Source organism: Diaphorina citri, unplaced genomic scaffold (assembly GCF_000475195.1).
Source record: "Diaphorina citri unplaced genomic scaffold, Diaci psyllid genome assembly version 1.1 scaffold190, whole genome shotgun sequence".
NCBI lineage: Eukaryota > Metazoa > Arthropoda > Insecta > Hemiptera > Psyllidae > Diaphorina > Diaphorina citri.
This window is the reverse complement of record NW_007377627.1, coordinates 166,656-180,472: the sequence shown is the minus strand read 5'-3', so window position 1 is coordinate 180,472 and position 13,817 is coordinate 166,656. Positions and strand designations below refer to the sequence as shown.

The window sequence follows — 13,817 nt, the reverse complement described above, 5'->3', positions numbered from 1 at the left end:
TGGACATTATAAGATCACACCGATAAAACACTAGCCTCCCCAAAGGAAATGATTTAAAAGATGCCCACTTGGGTACATACATATCAAACATAGGTATATAAATAGTATCATACATAGGTACACCAATTTTATATGTACCTAGGTCCATAAATAATATCGAGGTACTTACATAAATATTATATAGAACATAAAAACTTCAAAATCTTCTAATCACGTGTGAATTGAGGTAGAAACTATCATCACGTTAATTCATGGGGAGTCAGAAAGATGCAGTTCAAAGTTTTCTTATAATATCGTATAGGTGGTAGGTAATTTCGTTCAGGACAGCCACACTACTATCACGTCACCTACTATCACGTCACGTGACGTGATGATAGTGTGGGCGCGAAAAAAATGTTTGTTAATTTCTCCGCTAGATGTCATGGTTGTTAAGTTTCCACAATTTTTACCCCCACTCCTGACGCAGAGTGAACATCGAGTGACGCAACGTCGATGCGGCGTATAGGAATGAAAAACAGGCCTTAAATGAGCAACAGTACACACGTATTTTCCTTTTGGAATCTGAGATGATTTCCCCTCGTCTCAATCTCATTCTCCCTCTTTTAAAGGAAAATAGAGGAATTCGTTTAACCACTAGGTGGCGTGTTAGCGCCTGTACTAAACCATTGGAAATCCAAGATGGCGTCCTCTCAAACCTGGCAAGTCAAGGGTTGGGATTTAGGGAAAATAGTTTCAGATTCCGAAAGGGAAATAGGCGTTATACAACTTATACAACCTCACTGGTTATCACGGTGGATGTGGGATCTGGAGGTTGGTGGTTCGAGTCCAAGTCTAGTCATCGAATTTAACAGTCTATATCGGTTCAGCAAATTAAATATCTAATGGCCAATCTTACCACTAAGAGTTAACACAGTGTCATGACTTAAGAGCACCTGAGTGGAAGATATGTGAGGCTAACGCCTGAAGCGGCTGGCCTTTTCCTATTTTGTCTTCCTTCTCTCACTTTCGGGACGATAAGACTTTAGCAGTTACAATTCCCTCTATCAAATCCTAAGAAAACAGGTGATTTTCCCTCAATCCCTACGAGAGTCGCCCCAAACTTCACCTCCTATATACTCCTGCTCTTAAAGCGTGCGGGTCCAAGCCCCGAGCAGCGTCCTAGCATGTTCTGATCCGAGTAGATTAATTCGAGTTAAACTTGGCAATGATTTATCCACCTTCAAGGTTGATCTGATTTTTTTTATGATTGTGGCAAAGAACGCCTTTCTCCTTAAGGGCATCGAGAATTCAAGATCTAGGTAGAGGTGGAGGCTGTACGTGGAGTTTTTATTTCAAATTCCATCAAGCTTCAGTTGGACCAACTTCAGTCATTAATTGAGGAGCTGGGTGCAAAAAGGGAAATATGGATTTTTTGCCCTTTTTGCGTAAAACGGTTTTTTGAATAGAACGTGGTGCGCTCTATCTTCCAGCGTTTGAACTGCAGTGATAACTTTTTACTTTCTATTTTTTTCGATGAGTTACAGCGTTTTTTGTAAACATACTTTTCAAGGATTTTGATGAAAAATTGAAAACTGTAAAGTTAAATATCTTAGTTTGATGATTTTCATTTATTACCCTTTTTGCACCCAGCTCCTCAATTGTTTAGCCTGCTCGTAGATTCGTTTAAGCTTAATCCATTTTTGGGGCTGTTGCCCCTACACCTAAGCCTCAGAGTGGGCCTTTTGTGTTTAGCCTGCTGGGGTTGAGGGGGGGCAGGTCCATTGGTAAATTTTCTTTACTTGTTAAAATTGAACTATTCGTTACAATGTCACCACCGTGGATCAAACAGACCAAAGACCAAATACGATTTGAAACTTGGAACTTTGGTTCGTTCAAAAATAGAGCTCTTAAGGTGTATCCACTCAGGGTCGATCGATGTCGATCGAACCACTCACTCTGATGCTTGGATAACATAGATTTAGCTCATCGATCGACGTCCGTCGGCTATGTGTGGACACAGCTTTAGAGTTAGGTGGCAGAGAATGTCTAAACTTTAACGTCTCGTCGTCTGTGGTTACCTTCTACTCACGTGTTAGGTGTTAATTTGCTAGATCTGATTACCTGTTATAAGCGCTTGAGCTCTTTTTCCTTAAGTTTAAATATGTGGGTAGATATCTACTTACAAATTAATACACAAGTTGTTGAAGTGGAATTATGTTGCTGTAGATAATTATACGAATATTAGGGAGTATTGTTTATTGGGGTATTGATAGGTATTAATGAATTAAATAAGGATAATGAGCGTGACCTTGACTTTGTGTTATCGAGTTATATAATCTGTGCTAACTTCACAGGCGTACTTCTCACTCAGAACTGAGCAACGTGCAGCTATCTATTTTCTGCAAGCTGTGCACTTCTTTGGATCGAGATTGTCAGGATGGAGGAAAAGTCAGAGAGGAGGAATTTCTGGAAAATCTTTGTCAGTATGGCTGTTTATAGGACAAAAGGACCATATTTATGAACAAAATACTAACTCTGTGGCTCTCAAGCTGCAGTGAAGCATCTATTTTAAACAACACCTGATTGGCAAAAAAAGAAGAACAAAATCAGTCTGACTCGATTGTTTATAAAATGGGGTGTTATTTAGAGGTTTGATAGAGGTGAGAGAGAACTGAAACTGCTAAGATTTTTATTTTTTTAGTAACTTTCGCGGGCCGTATTTCACGGTGCCCGCGGTCCACAAGTTGGACAGTCCGTGGCCAAGTTGCCTACGTGAGATAAAGCTATCTTCACCCCTCATAACTTGGATAACTTGGAGGCCTACATGCGAAGGTCGAGTGTTCACGCCGAAGGTACGCTGTTCGATTCCCATCACCGGGGAGATAAAACCGGGAAATACGAGTATTGGTCTTATAGCGGGATAGCTCCTTATAAAGTCCCTTTACTCCAGCCGTGGGCTACTACTATTATTGTGGTCAAATTCTCTCAAGTTATACTAAGGATAAAATTCCATGCCTCGGCTGGGATTGAACCCACGCCCTCCTGTTTACCAGGCGAAGATTTTATTGAGAGGGGGGCTACAGTCGAAACTGCGATGTACCGGGGGGAGGGGGGGTGGATGATAGTAAAGGAGCCAAAATGAAGCCAACCCTTTCTGGTGATAGGCAGGTTCTAGAACATTAGTGATAGGCAGGTTCTAAAACATTAGTGATAGGCAGGTTCTAAAACATTAGTCTACCCTTCCACCTTCCACCCCTATACACATAACCATTGATATTCAGTTTATTGGCGTGCAATAAGAAGTATGTAGTTAAATTTGAATAACTAACGTATGTAAAACTTCAACTATTTACATAATGTTTTACTAGAAGAATTGCCCATTATCTAATACTTATAATATGTATTATCTAGGGTAGAATATAATAGAATATATATGTACCTATAAAATGGGTAGTTATAGTTACTGTAAAGCTCTATACAGAGTAGATCGAAGATCGATCCATCCTGAATATAAGTACCAAATTACCAATGAATATTTTGGTCACAAGATAGAGAAATCGAAGGGACGACTTTGTTACTGTCAAAGTTTAATTTAGCAGTTTATGGAATTTGGAATGCCTAAGCGTCAATTAGTCATTCATTATCGCTACCTAAGTATACCTATCTTTTTACTTTCTTTCAAAAATCGAGTTAATCACATACTTAGTTACTTAGCTTTGCCTGGGCCTTTTTTGCTCTAAAAATGAAAAAAAAAAAAAAAAAAAAGCTGCATACCCAAAAGGAAAAAAACCAAAAATTTAATTACCAATCCTTTCCTAAAAAATTAGGGTGGATGTGACAGACCACCCAAACATCAACAACCGCAAGAATCGAGGAGGGGATCTTTTTCGGTTATCCTGTAAATAAAATAAGTAATAGGCTAGGTAAATAAAATGGTAATAGGCCTCGTATAATGGTCGTAAATGGCCATAATGATTCCAGCAATTAAATACAAAGGATACGCATGTACGGCCTTTGTTAGGCCATGTGGCGTTTTGGTCAGTTTGGTGACCCAACTGACCAAGAACCAGAGATCATAGAGGACCTTCTGTACAGAGTCACAAGGATGTCTTGCTCTATTTCCCACCTGTATATGGGCGTCCGAAAAATTTTAGTATTATGCCAGCCGCCACGCTCAGACAGTCGACAGACAACGGTCCGCCCACACACGGACCGCCAGTCTGTGAGATAGTGGGTCGGTGTGTGGTGGCGGAAAGGCTTGAGACCTTGCTCTGTCAGACCGTCTGAGAGACCTGGGTCTGAAGCTTTTTCCGCACAAACGTTCAGACTGGTCCGACAAGCTCAAGGTCTGTCAGACTGGTCGGGCGGGACTCGAACCTACTGCCGACCTAAGAAAGAAAAACTGTTGTCTTCCTTGACAAACCTCCTATACTTAAGTGATAACGCTGGCATTGTTTCACTCGAAATAGAACTATTCTAGCGCCTAGAACCATTTAGATTTACTATTCTAATAAAAAAAAAAATCCTGCCTATTCACCGTAAAGCTGTGCATTTTACCATGATCCTACATAGGAACCCTGATTATACAGAAGGACAGCACATAAATTGATCAGTTCGTCCAACTTTCAGTTCTCTTTGTGAAGAGCATGTTGGAAGAAGGACTGCCTAGAATCCTAGGTAGAGGAATACTAAGAATCTCTACATTTTGTGGACCAAATTTTACCAGCAGACAAGGCCGTATTTAGGGGGTCCCTCCTGGGGCTTCATTTTTGCTCCTTTAATACTATGGGGTTGACTCCGAAAATTTGGAGCATCCCTCACCCCCTCAATAAAATCCTAGATACGGGCCTGTCAACAGACCAGGATTTATAATAAAGATTTTATTTGTAATAATTAGATCTGTAATTAGCTATAATTACCATTCTAAATACCAATTACCTGATGGACATTATAAGATCACACCGATAAAACACTAGCCTCCCCAAAGGAAATGATTTAAAAGATGTTTGTTACCTCCCTAACTTACACTATCTAAAATAAACAAGTATTGATTGTATCTACTTTGATTATCAGATCTGTAATTGGTAATTACTATACCTATTTACCATTGTCTGCAATTTTATTATACTTACCATTATCAAAACATCGATTAAAAGATTAAAACTGATATAAAGGTTAAGATCCTTAGATAAGACACAATCAGTGGCGTGTCCTTCCATGGAAACTAGGGAGGCAGACCCGTATCCAGGATTGTATTGGGGCCCAAGAGTCCAAACAGTGATGTACGAGGGGGATGCTCCAAATTTTCAGAGTCTATGCGATGGTAAAGGAGCGAAAATGAAGTCCAAAGGGGAGGACCTTATAGGGGAACACGGCTTCTTCCTTTCTACGGTTTTTTCTCTCACTTCCCTCCCTCTCTACTGTTTTTCCCTCACTTCCCTCCCTCTCTACTGTTTTTCTCTCACTTCCCTCCCTCTCTACTGTTTTTCTCTCACTTCCCTCCCTCTCTACTGTTTTTCTCTCACTTCCCTCCCTCTCTACTGTTTTTCTCTCACTTCCCTCCCTCTCTACTGTTTTTCCCTCACTTCCCTCCCTCTCTACTGTTTTTCTCTCACTTCCCTTAGAAGAAAGCCAGCCGTTCCAAGAACGAACCTCATCTGTTCAGGCATTCCAAGAATGAACCTTATCTATTCAGGATAAAATCCATCCCGGGCCTCAGCAGTTACAGTTCCCTATCAACCTTGATTTTTTTCCTGTTCTTTTAGGAAGAATATTAAATAAATTATTCAAGACTAACTCACCTCCTCCAAATCCTCCTCGACCACCTCCAAAACCTCCTCCGCCGCCATAACCTCCCCGATATCCTCCATGTGGTTCACTAATGTGACAAGGATGCAACACAAAACGTTTGTTTGAGATGGTTGCTGCGCTTGGCGGTATTTTTACCGCTTTTGGACAGATTTCGACCGTTTTTTGGCGGTTTTCAGCTATAGCGACAAAACGGTTAGAGATATTGTAAAAGTTAGGGTAAAAGAACACTCAAATAAGCATAATTCAATAGGATAAGGAAAGTCGTGTGATGTTCACACCAGATTTTTTTTTTTTTCGTTCACAAAAAGCCCACGCTGAGGTTCAGGTGTAAAGACACTCAGCTCTAAAAGTTGGTTTAAACTTATACGAATCTAGAGGTACTTGGGAACACTGAGCTCAGAGGTGATACGACATAGTTATCTCAGTGGTAACGCGCTTGTTTGCCATGCAGAAGGTTCCGGGTTCGATTCCCACCATTGACAAAAAAAAACGTATTTCCATTGCAGATATTTCTGGTGTTCTCGTGCTGGCCCATCACTTTATTGGAAATTATTTTGTCTGTTCTCGTCCGTGTGATGAGACGTACTATAGAATCGGATGGACATGCTACGACTCAGACCACAGGACTCTAATGTAACAGCTGTTTCATTGAAACTAGATAAAAATGACATTTTTTAATTTTTTTAAAAATTATTTTAACTTATTTCTTCTCTCACTGAATCTCCTCAGAAATGAAATGCCTGGACGCGAACGATGAACTAACTCCCCTAGGTAAAATCCTAGCCCGTCTCCCTCTCGAACCGCGTCTGGGTAAAATGTTACTGCTTGGATCTATATTCAACTGTGGGGATGCTCTCAACATTGTGGCAGCCAGTGCTTCAGGTAATTCAAGTTCATTTGTTGTTGTTGTTGTTGTAGCGGCTCGAGCTGTAGCAAAATGGTGATGAAAAGAAAGGATTTTTTTTCTTGCCATGTACCGGGGTTATGTACAAATTTAAGTAGCCTATGTAACCCTCAGTACTCTTCCTAACAACCACAAAAAAATTACATTAAAATCGGTTGAGCCGTTTTCTTGTAAAAAGAGGACAAAAACGGCTCTATCAGCGTAACAGACAGAAATTTTTCCAATGCGAGTTTTGGAATCGTGGATGGATTATTTCTTTATTCAACCCATCACAAGCACAATGTACTTAGAGCTCAATTCTCCTTGTCTATAACTTTAGGGTGATAGCAAAAGTTTGTGTCGACTGAGGAGGAAACGCCATTAATATCGTCGTACCTTTCTAGATCCAAACAGCATCAGATGTAGAGGAGTGACCATGGACATTTGCTTACACGAGACGGCCTTGGTTCGAATCTTCTCGCCAAAGATAAAGAAGGGTGAGGGGAACTTCTCGTCCAAATTGGAACAGTTGACCGAGAGTTTGTGAATAAGAGCATTCTTAGCTTCTGTAGTGAATACCTGAGGAATGAAAAGAGAATAAATAGCATATTATTTTGTTTTGTTTAAACAGAAAAGCGTGGGTTCAAACCCAGCCGAGGTGTGTCATTTTATCCTCAATTTACAGTCGAACCTGCCTAATTGGGAATCAAAGGGATGAAGGGACCGACAATCTTTTTCCCACTTCTCCAGGTTTCCCAATTACAAAAGTAATTTGAGTAATTTCGTTTGTATTTGAGAATTTGACATAGCAGTAGCCTACTTCATCAGGACCTGAGTAGTTATTATCATACCTTGCGTTTGGTCTGATGTACACACACATTGGGATAGAGTCCTACACACAGTAGTGTAGTCATTATCATACCTTGCGTTTGGTCTGATGTACACACACACACACATTGGGATAGAGTCCTACACACAATAGTGCTATGACAGTGTCTAGCTTTTCATCAGGACCTGTGTAATTATTATCATACCTTGCGTTTGGTCTGATGTACACACACATTGGGATAGAGTCGTACACACAGTAGTGCTATGACAGTGTCTAGCTTTTCATCAGGACCTGTGTAGTCATTATCATACCTTGCGTTTGGTCTGATGTACACACACATTGGGATAGAGTCCTACACACAGTAGTGCTATGACAGTGTCTAGCTTTTCATCAGGACCTGTGTAGTTGTAGAACTGGGAAACAAATGATTCTTCCGGGAAACCGCAGTTCATCAACAGCTGAGTCAATTGATTCTGAAAAATAGAAGAAAAAAATATCGAACAATATTTTATTGAAGAAAAAGAAAGTTTGATTAGTAGAGGGAATAACAATGGACTTTTATCGTCCCGAAATCCAAGATCAAACGAGGAGACTAGGCTAAGAAAAAGTCAACCGTTCCGAGAACGAACCTTATCTGTTTGGGAAAAAGTTTGACCCACGCGGGAATCGAACTCACAACTTCACAAGACAGACTCGCTACCTTTCGTATTTTGGTACAGTATGCAGTCGAAGACTACAGTCATATTTTCTTTTCAGAAAGAGATAAGATTTCCCCTCTTCTGAAGCTCATTTCCCCCTTTTTAAAGGAAAATACAAGAATTAGTTCAACCAATAGGTGCTAGGTGGCGTGGCAGCGCCATTTCAATTGTTTCCGTTTCCGAAAGGAATATGCGACCTAGCTGCTTTAACCATTCTAAAAAAATGGCTTCAGTTGTTGCCTTGGTTTCCCACGTGATCGTCTCAGTTTTCGAAAGAAAAATACGACTTGAGCTTAACAATTTGAATGAAAAGCCTTCAGTTACCTTGGTTTCCCACGTGACGCGTAGCGTAGGCACGGACAGTTGCTTCTGTTCGCAGAAGGCCTCCTCAGCCTGCGGACCGCGGGACTGACGTATCTCATCCCACTTGTTGAATGCAAATCCGCCTAGGGCGGGAATCGAACCCGCAGCCTAGCGCTTACAAGGCAGACGCGCGTACCAAGCTAACTAGGCTGGCTGATCTTTAGGATTATTAAAGTAGAACGGGCATGAATTTATGAACTTAGGTAGGTATAGGTAAGTACCTACAAACGTTGAAGAAATGATAATAAAGTCATACTTCGAATGGGAGAACTGCCTACTAGCCAGCCCAAGTTGACTTGGAAGGTAGTGCGTCTGCCTTGTAAGCACTAAGTCGCGGGTTCGATTCCCGTCCGTGGCGGATTTTATCCTAAACAGTTAAGGTGCGTTCTTGGCACGGCTGGCTTTCTCCTATCCTATCTCTCTTCGATTTCGGGACAAACCTCGGCACTTATCTACAGCTCTCTCTATCAAACCGCTTGAAAATAATAATAATAATAATAAACTATTCTTTGACTGAGAAACTTTAGTAAGCGCCAGTTGTTCTATTTTATTTTTCCTCTCATGTGCCAAAAGAAATTTTTACTGAGATTTCCTATCTGATAAGGAAATGGCGTCACAACAAACTATTTTCGGATATCCACTGTGTTTTAACTACTCGGGGTTTGTGGCCGTGTGAAATAACCCTCATATTTTATTGGCTGATCAGTTTTGATCCGATCACTGATCATGGGAAAAAATACGCTTGTGCAATATTTGTTCAGCGCTACTCGCGGAAATTTTATGAACTACGTATTCCCCCCCCCCTTTTGCCCACCCCATTCTTTTCACTTTTCCTTTGTCCATTGGATAATTTTGGGAAAAAGAAAAAGGTTTGGAAACTTCAAAGGATTGAAAAAGAATCTTTATTTGCTTTGTAATTAGGTATTAGTTTCTGTGTTATTTAAATGTCAGTGTATGTTTTAAAATCTCCCCGTGTATTTTACTCCTAGGTAAGTGAATCATTGTTTTCAACCATGAAAGGTAAAGCAAGGAAGGTAGGTACTTGGGTAAAAGTACCTATTCATCAATACTTTTTTTCGAACCCAGGACCTTGGATGAGTCACAAGAGTGTCAGTGTATGTTTTAAAATCTCCCCGTGTATTTTACTCCTAGGTAAGTGAATCATTGTTTTCAACCATGAAAGGTAAAGCAAGGAATTGAATTTGAATTTGAATTTGCTTTATTTACAGGTCCACATTACAAGTTATGACAACTCTATTACAATATAGACCTAATTAAAAATACAATAACAATAATTAAACAATATTAAGAAAACACAAGGGTGAGAAAAAAAAAGATATAATGAAAAAAAAAAATAAATAAATAAATAAATAAATCTTCTTTGGATCGAGATTGTCAGGATGGAGGAAAAGTCAGAGAGGAGGAATTTCTGGAAAATCTTTGTCAGTATGGCTGTTTATAGGACAAAAGGACCATATTTATGAACAAAATACTAACTCTGTGGCTCTCAAGCTGCAGTGAAGCATCTATTTTAAACAACACCTGATTGGCAAAAAAAGAAGAACAAAATCAGTCTGACTCGATTGTTTATAAAATGGGGTGTTATTTAGAGGTTTGATAGAGGTGAGAGAGAACTGAAACTGCTAAGATTTTTATTTTTTTAGTAACTTTCGCGGGCCGTATTTCACGGTGCCCGCGGTCCACAAGTTGGACAGTCCGTGGCCAAGTTGCCTACGTGAGATAAAGCTATCTTCACCCCTCATAACTTGGATAACTTGGAGGCCTACATGCGAAGGTCGAGTGTTCACGCCGAAGGTACGCTGTTCGATTCCCATCACCGGGGAGATAAAACCGGGAAATACGAGTATTGGTCTTATAGCGGGATAGCTCCTTATAAAGTCCCTTTACTCCAGCCGTGGGCTACTACTATTATTGTGGTCAAATTCTCTCAAGTTATACTAAGGATAAAATTCCATGCCTCGGCTGGGATTGAACCCACGCCCTCCTGTTTACCAGGCGAAGATTTTATTGAGAGGGGGGCTACAGTCGAAACTGCGATGTACCGGGGGGAGGGGGGGTGGATGATAGTAAAGGAGCCAAAATGAAGCCAACCCTTTCTGGTGATAGGCAGGTTCTAGAACATTAGTGATAGGCAGGTTCTAAAACATTAGTGATAGGCAGGTTCTAAAACATTAGTCTACCCTTCCACCTTCCACCCCTATACACATAACCATTGATATTCAGTTTATTGGCGTGCAATAAGAAGTATGTAGTTAAATTTGAATAACTAACGTATGTAAAACTTCAACTATTTACATAATGTTTTACTAGAGAATTGCCTATTATCTAATACTTATATGTATTATCTAGGGTAGAATATAATAGAATATGTACCTATAAAATGGGTAGTTATAGTTACTGTAAAGCTCTATACAGAGTAGATCGAAGATCAATCCATCCTGAATATAAGTACCTATGTATATTTTGGTCACAAGAGAGAGAAATTAAAGGGACGACTTTGTTACTGTCAAAGTTTAATTTAGCAGTTTATGGGAATTTGGAATGCCTAGTCAATTAGTCATTCATTATCACTAGGTACCTAAGTATATCTTTTTACTTTCTTTCAAAAATTGAGTTAATCACATACTTAGTTACTTAGCTTTGCCTGGGCCTTTTTTGCTCTAAAAATGAAAAAAAAAAAATAGCTGCATACCCAAAAGGTAAAAAACCAAACATTCAATTAACAATCCTTTCCTAAAATATTAGTGGATGTGACAGACACCCAAACATCAACAACCGCAAGAATCGCGGAGGGGATCTTTTTCGTCATCCTGTAATAAAATAGTAATAGGCTAGGTAATAAAATGGTAATAGGCCTCGTATAATGGTCGTAAATGCCATAATGATCCAGCAAGTAAATACAAAGGATACGCATGTACGGCTTTTGTTAAGCCGTTATCCTGTAATAAAATAGTAATAGGCTAGGTAATAAAATGGTAATAGGCCTCGTATAATGGTCGTAAATGCCATAATGATCCAGCAATTAAATACAAAGGATACGCATGTACGGCTTTTGTTAGGCCATGTGGCGTTTGGTCAGTTTGGTGACCAACTGACCAAGACCCAGAGATCATAGAGACCTCTGTACAGAGTCACAAGATGTCTTGCTCTATTTCCCACCTGTATAGGGCGTCCGAAAAATTTAGTATTATGCCAGCTGCCACGCTCAGACTGTCTGACAGACAACGGTCCGCCACGCACGGACCGCGGTCTGTGAGATAGTCGGAAGGTGTGTGGCGGAAATGGCTTGAGACCTTGCTCTGTCAGACCGTCTGAGAGACCTGGGTCTGAAGCTTTTTCCGCCACAAACGTTCAGACTGTCCGACAAGTCAAGGTCTGTCAGACTGTCGGGCGGGACTCGAACCTGCGACCTAAGAAAGAAAAACTGTTGTCTTCCTTGACAAACCTCCTATACTTAAGTGATAACGCTGGCATTGTTTCACTCGAAATAGAACTATTCTAGCGCCTAGAACCATTTAGATTTACTATTCTAATAAAAAAAATCCTGCCTATTCACCGTAAAGCTGTGCATTTTAACCATGATCTACATAGGAACCTGATTATACAGAAGGACAGCACATAAATAGATCAGCCGTCCAACTTTCAGTTCTTTGTGAAGAGCATGTTGGAAGAAGGACTGCCTAGAATCCTAGATAATAATAAGATAATAATAGTGGTTAAGTGATAACGCTGGCATTGTTTCACTCGAAATAGAACTATTCTAGCGCCTAGAACCATTTAGATTTACTATTCTAATAAAAAAAAAAATCCTGCCTATTCACCGTAAAGCTGTGCATTTTAACCATGATCTACATAGGAACCTGATTATACAGAAGGACAGCACATAAATTGATCAGTCGTCCAACTTTCAGTTCTTTGTGAAGAGCATGTTGGAAGAAGGACTGCCTAGAATCCTAGATAATAATAAGATAATAATAGTGGTTATTTATACTGCTCGCATAGGACTGAAAAGTCCCTTTACTCCAGAAGTAGGCTACTACTATTATTGTGGTCAAATTCTCAAGTTGATTGAGGATAAAATTCCATACCTCGGCTGGGATTGAACCCACGCCCTCCTGTTTACCAGGCGAGCGCCTTGACCACTAAATAGGACTGAAAAGTCCCTTTACTCCAGCAGTAGGCTACTACTATTATTGTGGTCAAATTCTCAAATTATATTGAGGATTCCATACCTCAGCTGGGATTGAACCCACGCCCTCCTGTTTACCAGGCGAGCGCCTTGACCACTACACCACCGAGGCTAGATAGAGGAATACTAAGATCTTTACATTTTGGGGACCAAATTTTACCTGCAGACTAGGCCGTATTTAGGGGGTCCCTCCTGGGGCTTCATTTTTGCTCCTTTAATACTATGGGGTTGACTCCGAAAATTTGGAGCATCCCTCACCCCCTCAGTAAAATCCTAGATACGGGCCTGTCAACAGACCAGGATTTATAATAAAGATTTTATTTGTAATAATTAGATCTGTAATTAGCTATAATTACCATTCTAAATACCAATTACCTGATGGACATTATAAGATCACACCGATAAAACACTAGCCTCCCCAAAGGAAATGATTTAAAAGATGTTTGTTACCTCCCTAACTTACACTATCTAAAATAAACAAGTATTGATTGTATCTACTTTGTTTATCAGATCTGGAATTGGTAATTACTATACCTATTTACCATTGTCTGCAATTTTATTATACTTACCATTATCAAAACATCGATTAAAAGATTAAAACTGATATAAAGGTTAAGATTCTTAGATAAGACACAATCAGTGGCGTGTCCTTCCATGGAAACTAGGGAGGCAGGCCCGTATCCAGGATTGTATTGGGGCCCAAGAGTCCAAACAGTGATGTACGAGGGGGATGCTCCAAATTTTCAGAGTCTATGCGATGGTAAAGGAGCGAAAATGAAGTCCAAAGGGGAGGACCTTATAGGGGAACACGGCTTCTTCCTTTCTACGGTTTTTTCTCTCACTTCCCTCCCTCTCTACTGTTTTTCCTCACTTCCCTCCCTCCTACCTCTTTTCCCCACTCCTCCTCCTCTACTGTTTTTCCTCACTTTCTCTCTCTACCTGTTGTCCTACTTCCCTGCCCTATTACCACTTACCGAAAATAGTGAAGTGGTTATCTCAACCTGGATCGTACGGACACCGGGTCGGCATAAGCGTATTCCGCTC

General features: G+C 40.2%; 1 protein-coding gene across 1 annotated transcript in view; it reads right to left on the bottom strand.

Moving 5' to 3' along the window:
• Positions 1-7,054: 7,054 nt before the first annotated feature.
• LOC103505705 (ATP-dependent RNA helicase A-like) overlaps positions 7,055-13,817 on the bottom strand; it is a 55,359-nt gene continuing 48,596 nt past the window's right edge. Inside the window, 3 exon segments of the mRNA XM_026820972.1 lie at positions 7,055-7,252; positions 7,814-7,975; positions 8,525-8,629. Coding sequence (XP_026676773.1) covers positions 7,055-7,252; positions 7,814-7,975; positions 8,525-8,629 — 465 coding nt within the window.